Source organism: Oncorhynchus mykiss, chromosome 21, assembly GCF_057628025.1.
Source record: "Oncorhynchus mykiss isolate SJ-2025 chromosome 21, ASM5762802v1, whole genome shotgun sequence".
NCBI lineage: Eukaryota > Metazoa > Chordata > Actinopteri > Salmoniformes > Salmonidae > Oncorhynchus > Oncorhynchus mykiss.
This window is the reverse complement of record NC_143042.1, coordinates 31,375,736-31,402,308: the sequence shown is the minus strand read 5'-3', so window position 1 is coordinate 31,402,308 and position 26,573 is coordinate 31,375,736. Positions and strand designations below refer to the sequence as shown.

Below are 26,573 nucleotides of genomic sequence, written 5' to 3'. Positions count from 1 at the left end.
AGTCAGAACACAGGGAAAGAGAGAGAGGGAGGGGTGAGAGTCAGAACATAGGGAAAGAGAGAGAGAGGGAGGGGTGAGAGTCAGAACATAGGGAAAGAGAGAGAGAGTGAGGGTAGAGAATCAGAACAGAGGGAGAGAGAGGGTGAGGGTAGAGAGTCAGAACAGAGGGGAAGAGAGAGAGGGAGAGTAGAGAGTCAGAACAGAGGGAGAGAGAAAGAGGGAGGGAGGGTAGAGAGTCAGAACAGAGGGAGAGTAGAGAGTCAGAACAGAGGGAGAGAGAGGGTTAGGGTAGAGAGTCAGAACAGAGGGGAAGAGAGAGAGGGAGGGTAGAGAGTTAGAACAGAGGGAAAGAGAGAGAGGGAGGGTAGAGAGTCAGAACAGAGGGAGGGGTGAGAGTCAGAACAGAGGGAAAGAGAGAGAGAGGGAGGGTAGAGAGTCAGAACAGAGGGGAAGAGAGAGAGAGGGAGGGTAGAGAGTCAGAACAGAGGGAGAGAGAGAGGGAGGGTAGAGAGTCAGAACAGAGGGGAAGAGAGAGAGGGAGGGCAGAGAGTCAGAACAGAGGGAGAGAGAGGGTGAGGGTAGAGAGTCAGAACAGAGGGAAAGAGAGAGAGAGCGGGAGGGTAGAGAGTCATAACAGAGGGAGAGAGAAAGAGGGAGGGAGGGTAGAGAGTCAGAACAGAGGGAGAGAGAGGGTGAGGGTAGAGAGTCAGAACAGAGGGGAAGAGAGAGAGGGAGGGTAGAGAGTCAGAACAGAGGGAAAGAGAGAGAGAGGGAGGGTAGAGAGTCAGAACAGAGGGAGAGAGAAAGAGGGAGGGAGGGTAGAGAGTCAGAACAGAGGGAGAGTAGAGAGTCAGAACAGAGGGAGAGAGAGGGTGAGGGTAGATAGTCAGAACAGAGGGGAAGAGAGAGAGGGAGGGTAGAGAGTCAGAACAGAGGGAAAGAGAGAGAGACGGAGGGTAGAGAGTCAGAACAGAGGGAGGGGTGAGAGTCAGAACAGAGGGAAAGAGAGAGAGAGGGAGGGTAGAGAGTCAGAACAGAGGGAAGAGAGAGAGGGAGGGTAGAGAGTCAGAACAGAGGGAGAGAGAGAGGGAGGGTAGAGAGTCAGAACAGGGGGAAGAGAGAGAGAGAGGGAGGGAGGGCAGAGAGTCAGAACAGAGGGAGAGAGAGAGGGAGGGTAGAGAGTCAGAACAGAGGGAAAGAGAGAGAGGGAGGGTAGAGAGTCAGAACAGAGGAAAAGAGAGAGAGATGGAGGGAGGGGAGAGAGTCAGAACAGAGGGAAGAGAGAGAGAGGGATGGTAGAGAGTCAGAACAGAGGGAAAGAGAGAGAGAGGGAGGGGAGAGAGTCAGAACAGAGGGAAAGAGAGAGAGAGGGCGGGAGGGGAGAGAGTCAGAACAGAGGGAAGAGCGAGAGAGGGAGTGAAGAGACTCAGAACAGAGGGAAAGAGAGAGAGAGGGAGGGGAGAGAGTCAGAACAGGGGGAAGAGAGAGAGAGAGGGAGGGAGGGCAGAGAGTCAGAACAGAGGGAGAGAGAGAGGGAGGGTAGAGAGTCAGAACAGAGGGAAAGAGATTGAGGGAGGGTAGAGAGTCAGAACAGAGGAAAAGAGAGAGAGATGGAGGGAGGGGAGAGAGTCAGAACAGAGGGAAGAGAGAGAGAGGGATGGTAGAGAGTCAGAACAGAGGGAAAGAGAGAGAGAGGGAGGGGAGAGAGTCAGAACAGAGGGAAAGAGAGAGAGAGGGAGGGAGGGGAGAGAGTCAGAACAGAGGGAAGAGCGAGAGAGGGAGTGAAGAGACTCAGAACAGAGGGAAAGAGAGAGAGAGGGAGGGGAGAGACTCAGAACAGATGGAAAGAGAGAGAGGGAGGGTAGAGAGTCAGAACAGATGGAAGAGCGAGAGAGGGAGTGGAGAGACTCAGAACAGAGGTAGTGGAGAGCCTCAGAACAGAGGGAAAGAGAGAGAGGATGTGTGGAAGTTGCTTTATGTTTGGTAATTGGGGGCCTTTGAGCCCTGATGGGCTGGGTGACATCAGTGACTCTCTGAGAGGTTACTGTTGCTGTGGAGGGAGAGGAGGGGAGATAGAGAAGGAGGGAGAGATTAGTCAGCAGAAATGATTCAGGACGACGTTCGTCTTTAAATGTACTTCTTCATTTCTCTCTTTCCCCACTGAGGAAGATAAAGGACAGACAGACAGACAGACAGACAGACAGACAGACAGACAGACAGACAGACAGACAGACAGGAGGGCTAGGTAATCAGGAATTCCTCCCAAGGTGTATATATTGATTTTAGTCCCCTTCTCATTAACTAGCTACTGACAGTGACCAGAGATGGCTAGATTGAGCTAGAGGGGTGTGTGTGTGTGTGTGTGTGTGTGTGTGTGTGTGTGTGTGTGTGTGTGTGTGTGTGTGTGTGTGTGTGTGTGTGTGTGTGTGTGTGTGTGTGTGTGTGTGTGTGTGTGTGTAAGCGTTTTAACATGTGTGTTTTTGTGAGAGAGTTAACAGGACTTTCGATAAGAATGACACACACAGCTCTGATTCCATTTTCTGCTTTGTGTTTCAATGAGGTCTTAGTGGAATAGTGACTCTCTGAGAGATACGAGTTGCTGTGTAAACTTTTGTTATTGACCAAATACTTATTTTCCACCATAATTTGTAAATAAATTCATTAAAAATCCTACAATGTGATTTTCTGGATTTTTTTTCTCATTTTGTCTGTCATAGTTGAAGTGTACCTATGATGAAAATTACAGGCCTCTCTCATCTTTTTAAGTGGGAGAACTTGCACAATTGGTGGCTGACTAAATACTTTTTTGCCCCACTGTAGTTGGCCAAGCCTGTGTTAACACAATGTGTTGTGATGATAGTTGGCCCAGCCTCTGTTAACACAATGTGTTGTGATGATAGTTGGCCAAGCCTATGTTAACACAATGTGTTGTGATGATAGTTGGCCAAGCCTATGTTAACACAATGTGTTGTGATGATAGTTGGCCAAGCCTATGTTAAAACCTCTTACTTCTACCCCCTCCTTTTTCGAACATTCTGTTAAAAATCGCGCAACTTTTCAGCGTCCTGCTACTCATGCCAGGAATATAGTATATGCATATGATTAGTATGTGTGGATAGAAAACACTCTGAAGTTTCTAAAACTGGTTAAATCACGGCTGTGACTATAACAGATCGTGTGTTTCATTGAAAAACGCAAGAAAAACTGCTCTCTGAAAGCTAAAAATAATTTCCATAAGTCACTTCCATGAGTTGTTAAAAGGGCACAAAATGTAATATCGACCTGCATGCAATTCATACAGATTCCACACGATGTCGCCATTGTCGTCATTTTCAATTGAGTTTTTTGTTGGAAAATCCAACCTACTGGATTCCGTTTCTTCCGGTCTCCACCAGGATGTTTTCAATGTGCACATTGGCAGCCATTGATTTGCAGACGAGGAGCTATTGAATATACATCGCCCTGTAATCATTTTGATAGATTATAAACGTTTACTAATACCTAAAGTTGGATTACAAAAGTATTTCGAAGTGTTTTGTGAAAGTTTATCGTCGACTTTTTTAATTTTAAAAAATGACGCAGCGTTTAAAAACGATGTTTTTTTCTGAATGACACAGCTTCCATAGAAAGCTATTTTGGGTATATATGGACCGATTTAAACGAAAAAAAGACCCAATAGTGATGTTTATGGGGCATATAGGAGTGCCAAGAAAGAAGCTCGTCAAAGGTAATGAATGTTTTATATTTTATTTCTGCGTTTTGTGTAGCGCCGGGTAAGCTATATCTTTGTTTACATCGCATTCAGGCATTTTGGGGTGTTGCATGCTATCAGATAATAGCTTCTCATGCTTTCGCCGAAAAGCATTTTAAAAATCTGACTTGTTGGCTAGGTTCACAACGAGTGTAGCTTTAATTCAATACCCTGCTTGTGAATTTTGATGCACGTTTGAGTTTTAACGAGTACATTTAGCATTTAGCGTAGCGCATTTGCATTTCCAGGTGTCTACTTGAGACATCTGCGTCTCAAGTAGAAGAAAGAAGTTAACACAATGTGTTGTGATGATAGTTGGCCCAGCCTATGTTAATGCAATGTGTTGTGATGATAGTTGGCCAAGCTTGTGTTAACACAATGTGTTGTGATGATAGTTGGCCAAGCCTATGTTAACACAATGTGTTGTGATGATAGTTGGCCAAGCCTATGTTAACACAATGTGTTGTGATGATAGTTGGCCAAGCCTATGTTAACACAATGTGTTGTGATGATAGTTGGCCAAGCCTGTTGTGATGATAGTTGGCCCAGCCTGTGTTAACACAATGTGTTGTGATGATAGTTGGCCCAGCCTATGTTAACACAATGTGTTGTGATGATAGTTGGCCCAGCCTATGTTAACACAATGTGTTGTGATGATAGTTGGCCAAGCCTGTTGTGATGATAGTTTGTCCAGCCTGTGTTAACACAATGTGTTGTGATGATAGTTGGCCCAGCCTGTGTTAACACAATGTGTTGTGATGATAGTTGGCCAAGCCTGTGTTAACACAATGTGTTGTGATGATAGTTGGCCCAGCCTGTGTTAACACAATGTGTTGTGATGATAGTTGGCCAAGCCTATGTTAACACAATGTGTTGTGATGATAGTTGGCCAAGCCTATGTTAACACAATGTGTTGTGATGATAGTTGGCCCAGCCTGTGTTAACACAATGTGTTGTGATGATAGTTGGCCAAGCCTATGTTAACACAATGTGTTGTGATGATTGTTGGCCAAGCCTATGTTAACACAATGTGTTGTGATGATAGTTGGCCAAGCCTATGTTAACACAATGTGTTGTGATGATAGTTGGCCAAGCCTATGTTAACACAATGTGTTGTGATGATAGTTGGCCAAGCCTGTTGTGATGATAGTTGGCCCAGCCTGTGTTAACACAATGTGTTGTGATGATAGTTGGCCCAGCCTATGTTAACACAATGTGTTGTGATGATAGTTGACCCAGCCTATGTTAACACAATGTGTTGTGATGATAGTTGGCCAAGCCTATGTTAATACAATGTGTTGTGATGATAGTTGGCCAAGCCTGTGTTAACACAATGTGTTGTGATGATAGTTGGCCAAGCCTGTGTTAACACAATGTGTTGGGCCTCATTATGAATGGTTAAGGTTTTGGATAGAGTTTAAACATTAAGATTAGGGCCTCATTATGAATGGTTAAGGTTTGGGATAGAGTTAAAACATTAAGATTAGGGCCTCATTATGAATGGTTAAGGTTTGGAGTAGAGTTAAACATTAAGTTTAGGGCCTCATTATGAATGGTTAAGGTTTGGGATAGAGTTTAAACATTAAGTTTAGGGCCTCATTATGAATGGTTAAGGTCTGGGATAGAGTTTAAACATTAAGATTAGGGCCTCATTATGAATGGTTAAGGTTTGGGATAGAGTTAAAACGTTAAGATTAGGGCCTCATTATGAATGGTTAAGGTTTGGGATAGAGTTATAACAGAATGTTTAGGGCCTCATTATGAATGGTTAAGGTTTGGGATAGAATTTAAACATTAAGTTTAGGGCCTCATTATGAATGGTTAAGGTTTGGGATAGAGTTAAAACAGAATGTTTAGGGCCTCATTATGAATGGTTAAGGTTTGGGATAGAGTTTAAACATCAAGATTAGGGCCTCATTATGAATGTTTAAGGTTTGGGATAGAGTTAAAACAGAATGTTTAGGGCCTCATTATGAATGGTTAAGGTTTGGGATAGAGTTTAAACATTAAGTTTAGGGCCTCATTATGAATGGTTAAGGTTTGGGATAGAGTTAAAACATAATGTTTAGGGCCTCATTATGAATGGTTAAGGTTTGGGATAGAGTTTAAACATTAAGATTAGGGCCTCATTATGAATTTTTAAGGTTTGGGATAGAGTTAAAACAGAATGTTTAGGGCCTCATTATGAATGGTTAAGGTTTGGGATAGAGTTTGAACATTAAGTTTAGGGCCTCATTATGAATGGTTTAGGTTTCGGATAGAGTTTAAACATTAAGTGTAGGGCCTCATTATGAATGGTTAAGATTTGGGTGTAACCGCTTTCTTCCTGTGAAGGCGGACCAAAACACAGCGTGGTTGAAGTTCATGGTTCTTTAATAAGAGACACTTAACATGAACAAACTGCAAAACAATAAACGTGGCAAAACCGAAACAGTCCTATCTGGTGCAGTAAACACAAAGACAGGAAACAACCACCCACAAAACCCAACACAAAACAGGCTACCTAAATATGGTTCCCAATCAGAGACAATGACTAACACCTGCCTCTGATTGAGAACCATAACATAGAATGCCCACCCAGCTCACGTCCTGACCAATACTAAAACAAGGAAAGCACAAAAGAACTATGGTCAGAACGTGACAGCCCCCCCCCCCCCCCCCCCCCCCTCCCCAAGGTGCGGACTCCGCACAAGCTAAACCTATAGGGGAGGGTCTGGGTGGGCATTGTGGGAGAAAGATAATACTGTAACACAAGAGAAAGATACACTTAGAGTGCATTTGACATTCTGGTAAAATGCTTTGTCTATTGTATAGGACAGGAGGCCAGAGTAAGGCCATGAGAGCATAGGACAGCTGGACAAACCAAGGTCAGAGGGACACACAAAGGAGGGGGTCAGCCAAATGACCAAGGGATATATGAAAGCAGATATGGGCGTTATTGGGCGTGAAAAGCAGGAAGCACAGATTGAAAGATAATGGTGGCAGATGGACTGAGGGAAGTAACTAAATTTGCTAGTTATTCAAATAGGTTTATTTTTTATTTAACATGGGTTCATAGGAGAAATGATCAGTTCCCTGGGGTTATGGTCTTTGGGTAAATACACAAATGTGCTTTGTTCATTCTGCATATAAAAGGGATGAGTTACTCCAAATGGTTTATTGGAGTGGGGGTCTCTGCATGGGTTATGTTGATAACTACATAATCTGAAACTCGTCTGAGAGACCGCCAGTAGAATAAGGGAGTTATCATGGAAGGTGACGTCAGAATTCTTTAATGCATGGGAGAGATTATCACCACAACAAGTGTGTGTGAAACTCAAACCCACCCTACTGGCTGAATAGTGAGGGACAACTGTGTCTGATGACCTGTGAACTGTATCTAAAATAGACATGCGGGAATGATATGTGCTAGGAGAAGAAAGACTAAAGGGGATTGGGGTAATGACCTTTTATTACCAGGCCACTCATGATAGAAAAACAGAGACAAAAGGGCGCATTGGAAAATAGATATTACTGGTACTAAAATATTTTAGTATAAATGTTAATTATAAAAGGGATGATGTGTATTGAATTGAGAAGGTCAAATTTGAGTTAAAGTAAGCACTAAGGACTGTTATCCTGAATATTGGGTTGGAACAATTTATAAACAACATTTAGTTATGATTTGGATATAGGACTGTTTAAATTTACTAGGCCTAGGGAAGCTCTGGAAACTAATCCTGAGACAGGTTGATTGACAGAACTTGCAGAATATTAGATTAAAGGTTTTTGTTTATTTTGTTTTGCAATGTCATTGTAATTGGAGTGATACATTGGAATGATATAAGTAATTGAATAAAAGGTATAGTCTGTTGTGCGATAACACCCAAGGATGAAGAAGAAAGAGACCAATATGGGCGTAGAACGAAACGGATGGACGTTTTCCTCAGGTTTAATTACAAATAGTGGTAATTTATAGCAAATATGCAGTTATTATAATTTACTTTACTATTTTTCTTGTTTGGTCAATTTGTTTTTGTTTTGAGGAAAATAAGTGTGTATATTGTTCCTGAGGAGGGACTGATATAAATTGACTAAAAATGATTTAAGAATGTTTAAGTATGTATCAAACTATGGAAGGAAATTAGGAGTAGTGACTTATGTGTTATGGGTTAGAAAAACTGTAACTATATTGGGGGGCTCATATATGAAGGTTATGGTAGCGGAGGGGTGTTATTTCTAGAAACAATGTATATTAATGGACAAGATAATTCACAGAAAAGGAAGGACAGTTGGTCTTGTAAAAATAATAGGAATATAAAATATAGGAATAATTCTAAAAGTAAATAGAATATTACACATACCTAGATTATGGTAAAAGTAATAAGTAGTGGCATTTTGAACACTAGAGCAAAAGTTTAAGAAGCTTAGGACTTAGTTTTGTTAGGATTGGATATTCTTTCAACTGGAAGACACTTGACTGATTACATGTTATTCTTGCAGCAGTTACGGTAGGGACCATAATTTGGCTATCATTATGAATATTTTTGTGGCAAGAGGCCAGGTATTTGAGACAGAATGTTTACATAGGGCTGTTATTTAAAAATTAAGATTAGTGATCCTGTATAAGAAGAAAGTCTGTTGTCAGGAAATAACCCATGTGTTAGTGTGTATGTCCCCAGGAAAAAACAGCACATAAGAGGCCAGATGGAAAGGCATGGGCTGAATTCTGGAAACTGAGTGTACATCAAGATACACCGGGCTGGGGATATACTTCTTACAGCACCTGCAGTGGTAAAGATCGTCATGTCTCTCTTTGGTGGGTGCATAAGTTTCACAAGAAGTAAGGTCCAGCTGAATAATGGGTGAGCTTGAAAACACCATGACAGAGGACGTGACACAAAACAAAAGAGAGAGAGAGAGAGAGAGAGAGACTAGATTCCACTGTAGACAAACTGGGTTGAGTTTGGGGGTTACTTGTTTTATTTGATAATGTATCATGTGAATAAGGATAGATGTTAGGGTAGTTGTACTCTAAACCACATGTTGAAGGCTCGATGTGGAAGCCCATTCAGTGTTGAATTACTTCAAGAAGGAATAATGTTGATTAAGGTTATGCACATGTTTATCATTTGAAACAGAGCAGATAGGGAATTAAGTAAAAAATGACATGATTTGGGAACACCTCTCAGAACCTGCGGCCGAAAGGGGAAGACTGGATGAAAGCACGAGGAAGCCAATTAGGGCCAGCAGAAAAGTATCCTGGAGGCATAGAGTCAGGTGAAGAGAGAGTGGGAATTGTCATGGTCTTAGATTTCAGTATTTATGAATACAGTCATGCATAACACATAACATTGTCAATACTGTTATGTTTTGTCTTCTGTTTTTCAAGTCTCTTATGTTTAGGAAACCAGATGGAGAAGGGTTCTCCAGCCTCAGCTGGAATGTCAGTTTGTGTGATGAGTGATGGAAGTAAGAGAATGTGTGTAATCATAGAACAGAGGCCATAAGTCTCTAAGTATGAATGCCCCACAGAAAGAAGGCAGAAACCTGAACCAGGACGGGAGGTTCCACATCTGATGATCCAAGGGGACCAGAAGGACCTCTCCCAGTGATACCAGGCGATCTAGTCTACGTTCGAGTGTTCCGAAGGAAGTGGGATCAGTCGAGGAGGGAAGGACCCTACGAGGTGGCAACGGCCACAAACACGGTCGTCCAAGTGAAAGGAAGCAAGACGTGGTATCATCTAAACCACTGCACCCGAGTCCCGACGGAGAGAAGGACACAACCATACAGAGATGAGGACACAGAGGATGCTGATTCACCAGAAGGGACCCCGGAGGGAGCAGGAGCAGCGGAATCGATCAAAGCGCCGGGAGGAATCAAGAAAATGGCAGACCAGATACAACGAGTGCATCAGCTAACACACTCAGAGGAACCAAACAGGGGAAAAGAGCCTGAAAAGAAAAGAGACAAACAACCAAAGCCTCCTCCAGTATGGCCAGAAAGCCAAGAAGTGGAGGGGGTAACATGTCTGCTACTCCTGATGATATACTTGTTGGGGCAGACTCTGTTGACGGAAGCCTTCTACAGTGGGACCCCGAGGTATCGCCTAAAGAATGGGAACATCTCTTCCCTGAAATGGACGCCTTCCCAGATGGAAGCCCAGTTCGGCCTGAGGAGGGAACAACAGGCGAAGAGAGTGGAGGAGAAACCTTATCAGGAACAACAAGTGAAAAAAGCGGAGGAGAAGCCTTACCAAGAGCAGAAGGAGAAATCTTGCAAGATGAAAGAAATGGGGATTTCCCCACAATTGACTGTTCAGCCCTTACCTGGTCTCCATAATGAACAATTGAAATTAGGACCACAAAAGAACAGTGACAATGGTAGAGTAAGAATAACTAAGGACAATATGGAAATGATGCACACACTCACGATCAAGATAAATTATAAAAACAGGAAGAGAAGAGAGGAACCTGTTGAACAAGATGAGAAGACAGGATATTTTTTGACAGGTTTAAGTTTCATGTTCCGCCACAAATTCTAACAGAACCAGGGGAACAAAGGACAGGTTCTGTATGGAAGAAGAAACCCTTACCGGAGATTGCATTCGGTGGATGGACACATCATCGAACGAAGAGAGAAGTCATTTGGGACTCAAAAGGATGTGGCCTGACGTTAACCAAAGAAGTAGACGAGTGGGTGCTCACCATGAATCAGATTGAACCAGTTGAAGGTGAAATAACGAGAACAAGATTGACTGAAGGGAGTAGCTCCTCAGTCATTAGAATTGGTCTTATGCCAATACCTAAACAGGAAGAGCCTGTGGTAGCTAGGAAGCATCAGAACCAGGAGGGTTCTTTATTGACATTTTGAACTTTTTGACTAACTCTAATGACCTACCTCAAGATAAGAACATTGCAAAGATGACAGACATAGACATATCAGACTCAGAACCACTCAAGGACACCACATGAAAAGAATAATGAAGAATGAGTGGTACGATTAGGCTAAGTATACAGCAGAAATAAACATAGAATGGACAATTGTATTTTGTGTAGAAAATCACCTTTGTCTGATCTTTTGATAGTACCTGAACCTGCATCATTTGAAGAATGTGTTAAATGTAAAATGTTCAATATTCAGAGAAAATACTACATTCCCTTGTGTGACATAGAATGTAGGATTGCTCGAGGGAGCACTAGAGGCAGAACCATGTTAAACGAGACTGGATTAGGAGACAAGGATTGTGCTGCCTATAACATTAAAACTGAATTAAATGGACCTCAATTAGACAGAAGTACTGTGGTTAGGTAAATATGAATGTTTGTACAGCCATAACACCGAAGAAATTGATGTAGGAAACACCACCGTAGAATGTGATACTATTTGGGTACTAGAGACGGCAGGGGTTCGTAGAAATAAAGATAAAGGGTTGATAATGCATAGAAAAGGGGTGTGTGGTACAATAACTCAGGTTGCGCCATCTCTTATTATGCTAAAAAATCAGGACAGAGGTGTTGCGGAAAGTTTCTGGATGTGTGGGAAAAACAAACTGTTGAATGTACTGCCAGATGGATGGACTGGTCTTTGTGCCTTAGTTAGAGCAATTCAACAGGTTACCATTATTAAGTCACCCCATGATGACTATGTTAACTCTAGAGTTAAGAGGGCGTATAAGAAAGACACTGAGGTATACCTTGATGCAATTGGACAGCCTAGAGGGGTACCTTGGGAGTTCAAGGCAAGAGATGAAGTTAAATCTGGATTTGAATCTATATTTTTTGGGATAACACCAAATAAGAACTTAGAGTGGATTAATTATATATACTATAACCAACAGAGATTCATTAACTATACTGACTCGGCTCTAAACGGCGTTGGGGGAACAGGTACAGGATACCAGTAAAATGTCTTGGCAAAATAGACAGGCTCTCAATTGGCTTTTGGCAGAGAAGGGTGGAGTTTGTGTTATGTTCGGGGATGATTGTTGCACCTTTATTCCCAATAACACTGCGCCTAATGGATCCTTTGCAATCGCTATGGCTAAACTTAAAGGTTTACGAGTAGAGGTTAAGGCAAATGCTGGGGTTGACTCTCATGTTTGGGATTGGTTGGACTTAGCATTGGGAAAATGGGGAGCTATGTTTGCTAGGATGGCCATTATGCTGGGCGGGGGGTTATTGGCTCTGGGTATTGTATTTTGCTGTGTTTTACCCTTGGTGAAATCACTTGTGATCCAGACAACGGTTAAACAGATGTTTGTAAGTAGAGCTGACCCTCCGGTGATAGCTCATCCTGTGTCGGGTAGCCCAGGCCATTATACTGATGAAAATGGACAGTTGTGCAATGCGGTTGGTGGACCCCTTGACTGCCCCTTTGGTAATCCAAACTGCCTGTATGGAGTGGTCCCTGGAGGTGGGTACGCTTGCCATGGTTTTGGTTAATTGAATTCAAAGTTCTTGATTATGTCATATTTGAACCGATTTTCTACCACAATATCAGCAGAGTCCCAACACCTTACCACTGTTACACCTGACTATCAGCAGAGTCCCAACACCTTACCACTGTTACACCTGACTATCAGCAGAGTCCCAACACCTTACCACTGTTACACCTGACTATCAGCAGAGTCCCAACACCTTACCACTGTTACACCTGACTATCAGCAGAGTCCCAACACCTTACCACTGTTACACCTGACTATCAGTAGAGTCCCAACACCTTACCACTGTTACACCTGACTATCAGCAGAGTCCCAACACCTTACCACTGTTACACCTGACTATCAGCAGAGTCCCAAAACCTTACCACTACTACACCTGACTATCAGCAGAGTCCCAAAACCTTACCACTACTACACCTGACTATCAGCAGAGTCCCAACACCTTACCACTGCTACACCTGACTATCAGCAGAGTCCCAACACCTTACCACTGTTACACCTGACTATCAGCAGAGTCCCAAAACCTTACCACTGCTACACCTGACTATCAGCAGAGTCCCAAAACCTTACCACTACTACACCTGACTATCAGCAGAGTCCCAACACCTTACCACTGCTATACCTGACTATCAGCAGAGTCCCAACAACTTACCACTGCTACACCTGACTATCAGCAGAGTCCCAACACTTTACCACTACTACACCTGACTTTCAGCAGTGTCCCAAAACCTTACCACTGCTACACCTGACTATCAGCAGAGTCCCAACACCTTACCACTGCTACACCTGACTATCAGCGGAGCTTGTCTGTCAGCGAAACAGGTCATTCAGCCTCATTTACTGCCTTTAAAAAAAAACATATCTGATATGGCTTAAACAAATGTGGTTTCTAATGACAATTGAGATGTACAATCTATGGCATAAGGGGACCACAAGCGGATAAGAGGCAATCTGTAATTTTGCTTAACTTGTTACGGAGGTGGTCCCTGCACAGGGACAGCTCAGTGGAGATTTCAGAGCGCCACCTATAGTACTCGAGTATAGTACTCGATAAATCTCAAACTTTCATAAAAATGCACATGCAAGGTACTGAATTAAATCTACACTCGTTGTGAATCTAGCCACCAAGTCAGATTTGTAAAATGCTTTTCGGCGAAAGCATGAGAAGCTATTATCTGATAGCATGCACCCCCCCAAAATACCAGCACGACACGTAAACAACAGATTTTGCGGTAGCCGGCGCTACCCAAAACGCAGAAATAAAATATAAAACATTCATTACCTTGGACGAGCTTCTTTGTTGGCACTCCTATATGTCCCATAAACATCACAATTGGGTATTTTTCCCGATTAAATCCGTCATTGTATACCCAAAATGTCATTTGCTGAAGGCCAGTCTGATGCTGCAAAAAGCCCATTTACAAGACGCAACGTAACTTTTTAAAATTACAAAAGTCGCCTATAAACTTTTACAAATCACTTCAAACGACTTTTCTAAACCAACTTTAGGTATTAATAAACGTTAATGATGTATCAAATTGATCACGGGGCGATCTGTATTCGATAGCAGCAAGTCTGGAAATCATCGTCCATTTTTTCAGTTTCACAACATACTGTGGTGCGCCTCAAGAAAGGAGGGGCTTATTCGTGTTGTAACCAAGGATAAATAAATCAGAAAATGACAGCAATGGCGACATCGTGTGGAAGCTGTAGGCGTTAGGCGTATTTTGTTTTTGTTTTTGGTAAACAGTTTTACCAGGGATTTTTACTCCTAAACACGTTCTGTTATAGCCACAGACCCGATTTAACCAGTTTTAGAGACTTCAGAGTGTTTTCTATCCACACATACTTATCATATGCATATACTATATTCCTGGCATGAGTAGCAGGACTTTGAAATGTTGCGCGATTTTTAACAAAAAGCTGCGAAAATTCGCATCATCCATAACAGGTTTTAAGACATTTCAAATAATCATAATGAGCGAGCGGACGGACGTAGTCACTATAACTATTTGTTTAGCATTTTTTAAATGTACAGCGACAGAATTCATAATGTGGATCGTTCTTACAGTGTTCTCCCTGCACACCAAGTCAGAACAGTAGGATAAATAACGGGGGCATATAAGCAGACAATGAAAGCTCTTACAATATTCAATGATTACATTTCTCTAAAACAGGTTATATGCTACATGTGCACCACCAAGTCAGAACAGTAGGTGTAATTAAGAGGGGTAAAAAGACTGAATTATTAGGGTGAGGCACATGGGCTACTAACATCTTACTACACAACATACACTTAGCATTACTTTCTTAGCTACGGTATACATATCTCCCTGGCATATTACAATATTTATGCAGCAGCATAGAAAACAGTTTTGGACTCACCTTGTTGTGCTGTGCTCACTTGAACAGGAAGTTGGCACAGCGGTCCTTCGTGGTAAAATTTTGTCATCAAAGCCTGGAATTTTCTGGATTTATGGTGCTTTCAAAACAACTGGAACTCGGAAAAAACAAGGTCAGATCATGATGAGGTCATTGAGCTTCAGGTCGTTTCTCTAGAAAGAGGCCAGATTTACAATTCCGAGTTGGATGACCGTTCAACACGTGTTGTTAAATTTCCAACTTGTTGTGTTTATGTCCAATGGCCGATGAGCACCGATATGTTTTGTCTATTATTTCTCATCATATGATTTGCCAGTAGATTTTCGACTTGATTCATGATGATGACTGTCTAGCTTGCTAGCTAAGATTTTGAAGGTATGATGTTGACATGATCAGTCCAATCAAAGCTACTGTACATATGTGATTTGACGTCATTTTATCTGTGGCCAATGACTTTGAGCCTTCTTGGATGGGCATTTCTAATTTCTAACACCCAAGGGGCTAGAATTCTCGAGGTCTCCCCTTAGACTTGGAGGTGACGTAGTTTCCCCACGGGTGACAGAACACTGAGTCAATCAAGGCGCAACGCTTGTATTTTCTGCTGGCTTGCCCCACCACCACTAAAAAGCACTGAGCTGGGCTGAAACACCTGCATTTTTTTAGTTGCCTTACTCAAGAAATCAAAAAAGCAACAATGTTTCTATAGAGCTTTATTATTTCAATGATATATATATTAGAAAAAATTACATTGTTTGCAAACTGATATGTGTCACATATTAATGCCAAAATAACATGCAAAACAAGCAAGCCACCATTTTTGGGTGGGATTTGATTTATGTTGGTAAAGATTTGGGGCTCATAACAGCTCCACCTGCCCTGAATCACTGCACCCATAAGTGACTCGTTGAGAGCCCTGCAATAATGAGGCTGGTCGACCCCACACTATTGAGTGTTGGGCCAAGAGCTCTGACATACAGAAACCAACAGAGGTCTGATATAGTAAACCTATTAATGCTTAGTCATGGCTGGTTCCACCACAACTGACTCAATGTGTCGAACCAACACATATCTAGTGGATGAGGTGGCCAACTAGTCAGAGTCCTCTGTGTTCTCCTACGAGAACCAAGAACAGTTGGTTCTTAGAATAGAGGATGAGGAGAGACTTTGTTCGGAACAGACAAGATGTGGTGAATTAGGTACAGAGTTATGTGAAAACAGCCATTTACACAACCAGAGTAACACGAGATGTGGACAGCCGTGGTGAATTAGGTACAGAGTTATGTGAAAACAGCCATTTACACAACCAGAGTAACACGATTGTACACACCTATCATTTAAAGTAATGCTACTACATATTTTTCATACCAAACACCCTGGATAGAGAGGTTTACACACTAGAGAGATATTCATACCAAACACCCTGGATAGAGAGGTTTACACACTAGAGAGATATTCTACATTGCTGCTCCATTGTGTCTTACTGAACATGACCATGATTAGAATGAAACATGTTGTGTTTGACACAGGGACACTGAGGAGTCTTCATACCAAACCCTAAACCCTGGATAGAGGGTCTCAGTGAATGTGGAGGTGAATGTGTACAGGTGGGTCAGTGTGTCAGAGGAGACTCTGTAGAATGACAAAGTGCCGGCTGGCCAGTCCAGATACACTCCTACTCTATGGAAGCTGGAGGGGCGGACGTCTATGGCAATGGGATTATTATTGTGACAGGCAATGTAACTGTTGTCATAGCAGAAAAGAGTCCAGGACATGTCATTGTATCCAAGACAAAAGTCATTAGCCCTTCCTTTCCTGCTGATTCCTTTATATGTCACTCCTATATCAACCCTTCTCCCACTCCACTCTACCTCCCAGTAACAGCGCCCAGTCAGACCCTCTCTACACAGCACCTGTTCATAGTTCTCAAATCTCTCTGGGTCATCAGGATACGTCTGCTCCTCTGACCTCAGTGTCACTTTTCTGTTCTCCTCAGACAGAGAGAGGAGTCGGTATACTGTGTTTGGGTCCAGTGTGAGATCACAGACATCTGATGGATGAAACCAGACACAATATTAGAAATCATCATCATTCACATTAGAATGTTAACTCACTTTTCACGAATTCATTTAATGTAGATGTTTCTAGGTATCAAAAGGAGAAGTTAAGGTAACTTGAGACTTGTTGAATGATCACACACACACGTATGCATCATGAACACAAACACACATTTATTATGTAAAATGAACATGCCACACACATTGTCAAAGCAACTCTTTGTAAACGTTGGTGTCCCTGATTTCTGCTTCTGTAGAACTACAGCTGATATTTAATATGACCAAGTAAGTAATGATGGTGGTCTTTGACTTTGACTTAACTTGAATTAAGACTTGTTCTTAGTCATATTCTTCACAGCTGTCAACACTCACATTTTCTAAGTCCAGGTTTCATTGTGTACTCTCCACCATGTTCCACACTGTAGCGGTAAGCAGAAGAACAGACAGTCATTGAGGGATACATGCGAGCTCACACACACAGTCAGCATATACCTTTGTCCAAATGGTGGTAAGAATGTTTGTTTTAACTAGCCTGATAAGTGAAACATGTCTGATATGAACTTTGACGTAAACCCTCTACATACTTGAGTTTCTCCAGTCTGCAGTGTGGATCCTGCAGTCCAGCAGAGAGCAGGCTGACTCCTGAGTCTCCTGGGTTATTGTAGCTCAGGTCCAGCTCTCTCAGGTGTGAGGGGTTTGACCTCAGAGCTGAGGCCAGAGAAGCACAGCCTTCCTCTGTGACGAGACAGTGTGACAGCCTGCAAAGAGTCAAATCATATTAAAATCACACTGCTATTCTTTGGTGGTGAAGATAGTGGCAGTATATTTTTTCAACATATTCAGATATATCAGTGTCCTGAAACACGCCATATCTATTCATCAATGAATGTATGATTATTAGAATTGACAAATTATCAAAGTATTGCCTGCAGGTAGAAAAATGCATATTACAAATATTTGAGTACTGACCAGACAAGTTTAAAAAGCAGTGTCAGTCAATGGTATTAGTGTCACGGCCGTCAAAGGACCAAAGTGCAGCGTGGTGAGCGTACATTTTCTTCATTTTGGAATGACGCCAACAAAACAACAAACAAATAACCATCCGTGAAGCTTACAGGGCAACAGTGCCACTGACAAAAGTCAACCTCCCACTCTGAAAGGATTGAAAAAGGGCTACCTAACTATGATTCCCAATCAGAGACAACGATAGACAGCTGTCCTTGTCCCTGAGTATCGCCCCTCCCCAAGATAAGGACTCCGGCCGCATAACCTGAACCTATAGCGGAGGGTCCGGGAGGGCATCTATCCGCGGTGGCGGCTCTGGTGTGGGACGTAGACCCTGCTCCAACTCTGGCTCACCCCGTTTTGGTGGCACCTCTGGTGTGGGGTCCCTTGCCGCCGACCCCGGACTGGACACCCTCGCTGTGGGCCCCGGACTGGGCACCCTCGCTGCGGACCCCAGACTGTGGCCCGTCGCCAACGTGCGGTGTGCAGGCACAGGACACACTTCAGACGCACCGGAGACACAGTGCGCAGTGCCGGCGCAGGATATCCTGGGCCGTAGTGACGTACTAGCAGCCAGATGCGCTGAGCCGGCACCATCCGTCCTGGCTGGACGCCCACTCTAGCCCGGCCGATCCGGGGAGCTGGAAGGCAGCGCACCGGGCTGTGAACGCTCACTGGAGATACCGTGCACTCCACCGCATAACACGGTGACTGACCAGTACGACGCTCGCCACGGTAAGCACGGGGAGTTGGCAAAGGTCTCCAACCTGACTCAGCCAAACTCCACGTTTCCCCCCCCAAAAAAACAATTCTGGGGCTCTCTCCTTGCTAGCCGTGTACGTGTCGCCAACTCCATTCTCCAGTATCCCTCCTCGCACTGTTCAATTGAATGCCAGGCGGGCTCTGGCACTCTCCCTGGGTCGAGTGACCACCTCTCTACCTCCTCCCAGGTTGTCTCATACTCCTGTCCACGCTGCTTGGTCCTTTTGAGGTGAGTTCTGTCATGGTTCTGTCACGGCCGTCAAAAGAAGTGGACCAAAGCGCAGCGTGGTGAGCGTACATTTTCTTTATTTTGGAATGACGCCAACAAAACAACAAAGAACCATCCGTGAAGCTTACAGGGCAATAGTGCCACTGACAAAAGTCAACTTCCCACACTGAAAGGAGGGAAAAAGGGCTACCTAAGTATGATTCCCAATCAGAGACAATGATAGACAGCTGAGAACCATACCCATTGAAAACATAGAAATAAAGAAACATAGAAAACAAAACATAGAATGCCCACCCCACATCACACCCTGACCTAACCAAATAGAGAAATAAAACTTCTCTCTTAGGTCAGTGTGTGACAATTAGAGGTATCAGATTTAGATTGTATTGAGTATACAGTCCACACCATATATATTTTTACAGTGAAGCTAACAATTTAAATGTGTCTCTATACTCCAAGATTTTGGATTTCAGACCAAATGTTTAATTTGAGGTGACAGTATGAAATGTCATCTTTTATTTGACAATATTTTAACACATATCTGTTTCACCGTTTTGAAATGAAGGCACTTTATGTATCCAGTCCCGCAATTTGAAGAAATGTACTTATAGTGTATTGAAGAGTATTTGGTTGTAAACTTGTTGGTTGCATTTGCAGTTTGTTTTGGTTGTGTTTTGGGATTGTTTTGCCCGATAGTAACTGAATAATGGATGACGACTGGAGTAATATTCTGTCTAAGTGAGTAGAAAACATGTTTTCTAAACACTACTAACCTGATTATGCCTTGATTAATACAAATCATAAATAAATAATGAATAATAACACTAAGAGTTGGTTTAAACAGATCTGATCCAAATTAATCCTGATGATTGCCATGATTAATACAAATCATAACTCAATCATGAAAACTTTGATGTGAAGAGTTACAGAGGCTACAACAAAACATGCTAACCTCTCACCTTTACCAATAATAGAGGGGGTCTGATCTTTGTGCCTCCGTAACTTTCTCATTCATCATCACTCACGATTCATTCATGATTATTTATGATCATGGCAGCATCCACATGAATTTTGAAGTGTGCAGATACAATACAAGTAACTCCAAAATGACAGGACATTATTCACCACTCAGTTTCTATTAGGAAAATCATCTAAAACACAACCAAAACAAACTGAAAATGAATTCAACAAGTTAGTAGAATCACAAGCTTGATGTAATCACTGCAAGCAAAGAATCTTGGACCTAACACTAAACTTTTGACTAAATTAATTTATCCAAATAATTACGACTAAACGGTAAAATATATATGTATGAATACCTTTAAATAAAAGGTGACATTCTGTACTGTCTCCTAATATGAAACATTCTACCTCAAATCCTAAATGCTGGAGCATAGCACCACATTTAAAACGGTAAGCTTCACTGTCCAAAAACATATGGTGTGGACTATGTGTGTCTAGTAAACACATGTGGATCTGGTGAACAGTTATCACTTGTTGACCAAGTACAGGAATACTGACCTCAGAGTCTCCAGTTTACAGTGGGGATTCCCCAGTCCAGCAGAGAGCAGCTTCACTCCTGAATCCTTCAGGTCATTGTTACTCAGATCCAGCTCTCTCAGGTGTGAGGGGTTTGACTTCAGAGCTGAGACCAGAGAAGCACAGCCTTCCTCTGTGACTCCACAGCCTGAAATCCTGACAAAGAGATCATCATGACTTCACAAAAACGCTGTTAATTTAATATTCAATGTTAATTTAACGAGTAGTGTAGAAGGACAATGGTAGATGCATTTGGTTTATTCTCTCAAACAGCATATAGATTATTCTTCTGTCTCCTAGAATTGTATCGTCATAATGTTATACTAATAAGAAAATCAATGCATTTATTCAATATGTTTTTGAATATAATATTAAAAACATATTATACTACATATTTTTCTCTAAACGGAATATTTATTCCTGATGATTAGTTCTTCAATGCCATTTTATGTACTCACAGAACAGCTCTGGAGGCTTTGACCACTGGCAGCAGCCTCAGAAGACCTTCCTCTGATCTGGAGTATTTCTTCAGGTCAAACACATTCAGCTCCTTTTCTGAAGTCAGCAATACAAAGACCAGAGCTGACCACTGTGCAGGTGACAGTTTGGCTCCAGAGAGACTTCCTGATCTCAGGTAGCTTTGGATCTCCTCCACTAGAGAATGGTCATTCAGTTCATTCAGACAGTGGAACAGATTGATGCACCTCTCTGGAGAGGGATTCTCCCTGATCTTCTCCTTGATGTACTTGACTGTTTCTTCATGGCTCTGTGAGCTGCTTCTTGTCGTTGTCAGTAAACCTCGTAAGTGCTTCTGATTGGACTCCAGTGAGAGGCCCAGAAGGAAGCTTAGGAAAAGGTCCAGGTTTCCCGTCTCACTTTGTAAGGCTTTATCTACAGCACTCTTGTAGAAAGTAACTTCAGGCTTGTCTCTGAACAGCGAAGCAAAGATGCTGGACTTTGTTTGCGGTTCGGCCATTAGATTCTCATTGTTGTTGTTGAATGAGAGGAACACATATACAGCAGCCAGAAACTCCTGAATGCTCAGATGAACAAAGCAGTACACCTTGTCCTGGTACAGCCCACATTCCTCTTTAAAGAGCTGTGTGCACAATCCTGAGTACACTGAGGCTTCATTGACATCAATGCCAGCATCTTTCAGGTCTCCTTCATAGAAAATCAGATTGCCCTTCACAAGCTGTTGAAAAGCCAGTTTTCCCAGTGACAGAATGATCTCTTTTTTCCAGTGTGGACCTGTCTCTTCTTTCCCAGGATACTTTTCATTCTTCTGTGTGGTATGAAACACCACAAGGTGTGTGTACATCTCAGTCAGAGTCTTGGGCATCTCTTCTCTCTTATGTTTCAGCATGAGTTCAAGGACTATAGCAGAAATCCAACAGAAGACTGGAATGTGGCACATGATGTGGAGGCTCCTTGATGTCTTTATGTGTGAGATGATTCTGCTGGCCAGGTCCTCATCACTGAATCTCTTCCTGAAGTACTCCTCCTTCTGTGGGTCACTGAACCCTCGTACCTCTGTCACCTGGTCAACACACCCTGAAGGGATCTTATTGGCTGCTGCAGGTCGGGTAGTTATCCAGAGGAGAGCAGAGGGAAGCAGATTTCCCTTGATGAGATTTGTCAGCAGAACATCCACTGAGGTTGACTCTGTGACGTCACAACAGATCTTGTTCTTCTGGAAGTCTAGGGGCAGTCGGCACTCATCCAGACCATCAAAGATGAACAGAACTTTGTACTTGTTGTAGTTGGAGATTCTTGATTGTTTGGTTTCCATTGAGAAGTGATTAAGAAGTTTGATGAAAGTGTATTTGTCCTCTTTCATCAAATTCAGCTCCCGAAAAGGGAATGAAAATACAAATTGGACATCCTGATTTGCTTTTCCTTCAGCCCAGTCCAGAATGAACTTCTGCACAGAGACTGTTTTTCCAATGCCAGCGACTCCCTTTGTCAGCACAGTTCTGATAGGTTTGTCTTGTCCAGTTAAGGGTTTGAAGATGTCGTTACATTTGATTGCAGTCTCTGGTCTTGCTTGTTTCCTGGTTGTTGTCTCAATCTGTCTTAGCTCGTGTTCATTATTGACCTCTCCTGTTCCACCCTCTGTGATGTAGAGCTCTGTGTAGATCTTATTGAGAAGTGTTGGGTTTCCTTGTTTAGCGATCCCCTCAAATACACATTGAAACTTCTTCTTTAGGTTATATTTGAGTTCACGTTGGCAAATCACACCAAGCTCTTCTGAATCTAGAAATAACAGAGAGGATATTAACAACCTCTCTGGGATATGTGGGATGCTGGCGTCTGAACCTATAGGGGAGGGAAAAATGCAGAGCGGCAAATTCAAATAAAATATTTCATGAAATCACACATGTAAGATACCAAATTAAAGCTACACTCGTTGTGAATCCAGCCAACGTCAGATTTCAAAAAGGCTTTTCGACGAAAGCAAACGATGCTCTTATCTGAGGATAGCACCTCCGTAAACAAAGAGAAGAAAGCATATTTCAACCCTGCAGGCGCGACACAAAACGCACAAAAATGCAGAAATAAAAATATAAATCATGCCTTCCGATGAGCTTCTTTTGTGGGACACTCCACTAAACAATCCAAATGGTCCTTTTGTTCGATTAATTCCGACGATTAATTCCGTCGTTATAAATGTCCAATAAATATCCAAAATATCAATTTATTAGGCGCGTTTGATCCTGAAAAACACCGGTTCCAACTTGTGCAACGTGAAAAAAAACTATCTCATAGGTTACCTGTAAACTTTGCAAAAACATTTCATACTACTTTTGTAATACAACTTTAGGTATTTTTAAACGTAAATAATCGATTAAATTGAAGACGGCATGATCTGTGTACAGGAAGAAAACAACCTGACGTTACCTTTCTGGTCATGTGCCTCTATCAGAAGGTACACTTGAAGTGACCCTCGTTTTGAACAGGGCTACTATTTCATTTCTCAAAGGAAAAACCCCTCCCAATTTCTAAAGACTGGTGACATCCAGTGGAAGCGGTAGGAACTGCAAGCAAGTCCCTAAGCAATCTGGAATCCCAATGAAAACCCATTGAAAAGGGAGTGACCTCAAAAAAAAAAAAGATCTGAATGGTTTGTCCTCGAGGTTTTGCCTGCTACATAAGTTCTGTTATACTCACATACATGATTCAAACAGTTTTAGAAACTTCAGAAACTTCTATCTAAATGTACTAATAATATGCATATCTTATCATCTGGGGATGAGTGGCAGGCAGTTGAATTTGGGCATGCTTTTCATCCAAAATTCCAAATGCTGACCCCTATCCTAGAGAAGTTAAATATTACGTCTGTTTTAATGCCTACAGTATTGTAGGACTGATATAATGTTTAAATTATAATAATTTATTTTCTTAACTGACTGTAATGTGTATATGTTTTCATGATGCATTACAGACTAGTGACTGATATTATTATTGGCATAATTGATGGTATCATTAATGTTCTCCCTCTCTTTCTCATGACTCTCTCTCTCTCTCTCTCCCTCTTCTCTCTCTCTAAAATAATCAACACAGCCCTGCTGCTACTTGATGAGGTCACTAGGTGTTGTGTTAAGGCTGCTACAATATCATTGAGTTACACAGCTACTTTAGCTAGAGCTTTTAAATGTTATTAAACAGCATTCAACATGAGGCAGACAGCTCTTACTTTTCTCCAGTGTGTCAGCAAGCTCCTTCTGGTTCATTTTCCTCAGGATGTGCAGTGTGATCTTCAGAGCCCCCTCTCTGGCACTGCTCTCCTGCTTCTCATCTTCAGCATCCACCACTTCCTTATCCTGCTTCTGACTCTCAAAGCCTTCTGGGAGTTCTGGACTAAGATTCCTCTTGAACATCTTCAGCTCGTTCTTCACAAATGTCATAATATTCTCTTCAAGCAACTGAAAAAAATTAAGTAAATAAGTTAAGCAGGAGAATAAATGCTTTCTCATTAACACATTAATGAATGATTGACAGATCAACTTTACTTGAGTTAAACAAAAACAAATATACAGTGCCTTGCGAAAGTATTCGCCCCCCTTGAACTTTGCGACCTTTTGCCACCTTTCAGGCTTCAAACATAAAGATATAAAACTTAATTTTTTTGTGAAGAATAAACATCATTCATCATCATGAAGTGGAACGACATTTATTGGATATTTCAAACTTTTTTAACAAATCAAAAACTGAAAAATTGGGCGTGCAAAATTATTCATAACAGGACCACCACATACACTGAATATGGAGGCCAGGTCTGTTTGGTGACTCTGGGAAGACTGACCACTGAGAATCTCTGACTCTGATCCCTCCTGTTGGTTTCTGTGGACAAAACATGAGATTACATCTCCTGATCCAGGGAGTACACACACACACACACACACACACACACACACACACACACACACACACACACACACACACACACAGGGAGGGAATGGTGTTTTTGTTTAATATTATTTTAGGACTATGAAAACGGACAAAATGATTAGCCTATGGATTATGAAAACAACAAAAATAAATGGGAAAATGGGAGAGGAGAAATGACTAGAGACTGTGTTGTTTAACTCACTGACCATGACCAATGAGTTCTTCTTACCTTTGTTCAGTAGAAAAGTCTCCCTCTCTAAATAATATAGGAGGTTCCATAGACTGGTCACTCTTCATGGACACACAGCTGGGTACAGGGGAGGCTGGTCTCTCCTGCTTGATTGGACTTCAACACAACAGAGACAAACATTACATGTCTCATCTACTCTGAGGTCAGATGGGGAAACACAGAAAGAGTTTAATTCCAAAACGCTATATATCACTTTCAGAAATGTAGTAAATTATCTTTTATTGTTTAAAGAAATTATGAGAGAGATTGGTGTGGTTTTTCAACTATCTAATCATGGAATGGGGTTGTTCAGTGACAGACAAGTTTTTGTTTAAAATCTATCACTTGATGTTTTCATTTCAGAGAGACAAATAATCATGTTTTTTTGCAAAATGCTATATATCTGCCTCACTCTCAGAGAAATCAGTAGTACAGCTAGGTTTTTCATAGTAATAATATATATCTGCCTCACTCTCAGAGAAATCAGTAGTACTGCTAGGTTTTACACAGTAATAAAATATATCTGCTTCACTCTCAGAGAAATCAGTAGTACTGCTAGGTTTTATACAGTAATAATATATATCTGCCTCACTCTCAGATAAATCAGTAGTACTGCTAGGTTTTACACAGTAATAATATATATCTGTCTCACTCTCAGAGAAATCAGTAGTACTGCTAGGTTTTACACAGTAATAATATATATCTGCCCCACTCTCAGAGAAATCAGTAGTACTGCTAGGTTTTATACAGTCAAATGTGACTGACTGGCTCAATTCGGTCTCCTGTGGCAACATTTGAAATTGTGTTTTTTACATTGGATAAAATTAGAGACTCAGAGCTAGAAAATGTTTTTTTATTTATTTTATTTCACCTTTATTTACAAAAGGAATAGCCTGTGGATTATGAAAACAAGAACAATAAATGGGAAAATGGGTAAGGAGAAATGAGTAGAGACAGTGTTGTTTAACTTCACATTGGGAATTTTGGATGAAAAGCCCAAATTAACGATATGCCTGTAATTAGTAGATTTGGATAGAAACTCTAAAGTTTCCAAACCTGTTAAAATAATGTCTGTGTATAACAGAACTGACTGAAAAACGATTATTTTGATATACATACAGACACAGTTCACTATCTGTGTCTTCTCCTACATGTGGCCAGTCTTTAGGCATTGTTTCAGGCTTTTACTCTGCAAAATGAGGGAGATACATCACTTTCAATGAGTGGACAGTGGAGATTTCCAGACATGAGCCCAGCGTGTGGATCGGGAGCCTTTCTTGTTTCTCCTTTTCTATTGACGAAGCTTCTGTCCGGTTGAAATATTATTGATTATTTATGACAAAAACAACCTGATGATTGATTTTAAACATCGTTTGACATGTTTCTACGGACTTTTATTGTACTTTTTTGGACCTTTCGTCTGGATGTTGAGAGCGCGTATTGTGCCTTTGGATTACTGAACTAAACGCACCAACAAAAGGTTTTTGGACATAAAGAGGGACATTATCGAACAAAACAAACATTTATTGTCTAACATGGAGACCTGGGAGTGCCACCAGATGAAGATCATCAAAGGTAAGTGATTCATTTTAACTCTATTTCTGACTTTTGTGACACCTCTCCTTAGTTCGAAAATGGCTGTATGATTTTCTGTGGCTAGGCGCTGACCTAACAATCAAGTGGTGTGCTTTCTCTGTAAAGCCTTTTTGAAATCTGACACAGCGGCTGGAATAACAAGACGTTTATCTTTAATCCTATTTATAAAACTTGTATTTTTCATCAATGTCGTGATGAGTATTTCTGTA

The 26,573-nt window shown here is 41.8% G+C and overlaps 1 protein-coding gene and 1 pseudogene across 2 annotated transcripts in view; one reads left to right on the top strand and one right to left on the bottom strand.

The window, feature by feature from the left end:
• Window positions 1-26,573, top strand: part of LOC149973044 (NLR family CARD domain-containing protein 3-like) — a 572,339-nt pseudogene that overhangs the window by 421,614 nt on the left and 124,152 nt on the right. The gene's annotated exons all lie outside the window — the stretch shown is intronic.
• LOC149973049 (NLR family CARD domain-containing protein 3-like) lies at window positions 17,136-25,825 on the bottom strand. The gene is made up of 6 exons (XM_090214420.1): window positions 24,769-25,825; window positions 24,407-24,491; window positions 23,845-24,073; window positions 20,606-22,403; window positions 20,130-20,303; window positions 17,136-17,370 (listed from the first exon to the last, which is right to left on the bottom strand). Exons 1-6 carry the CDS (start codon window positions 24,834-24,836, stop codon window positions 17,136-17,138), a joined length of 2,589 nt encoding a protein of 862 aa, XP_090070546.1. The 5' UTR covers window positions 24,837-25,825.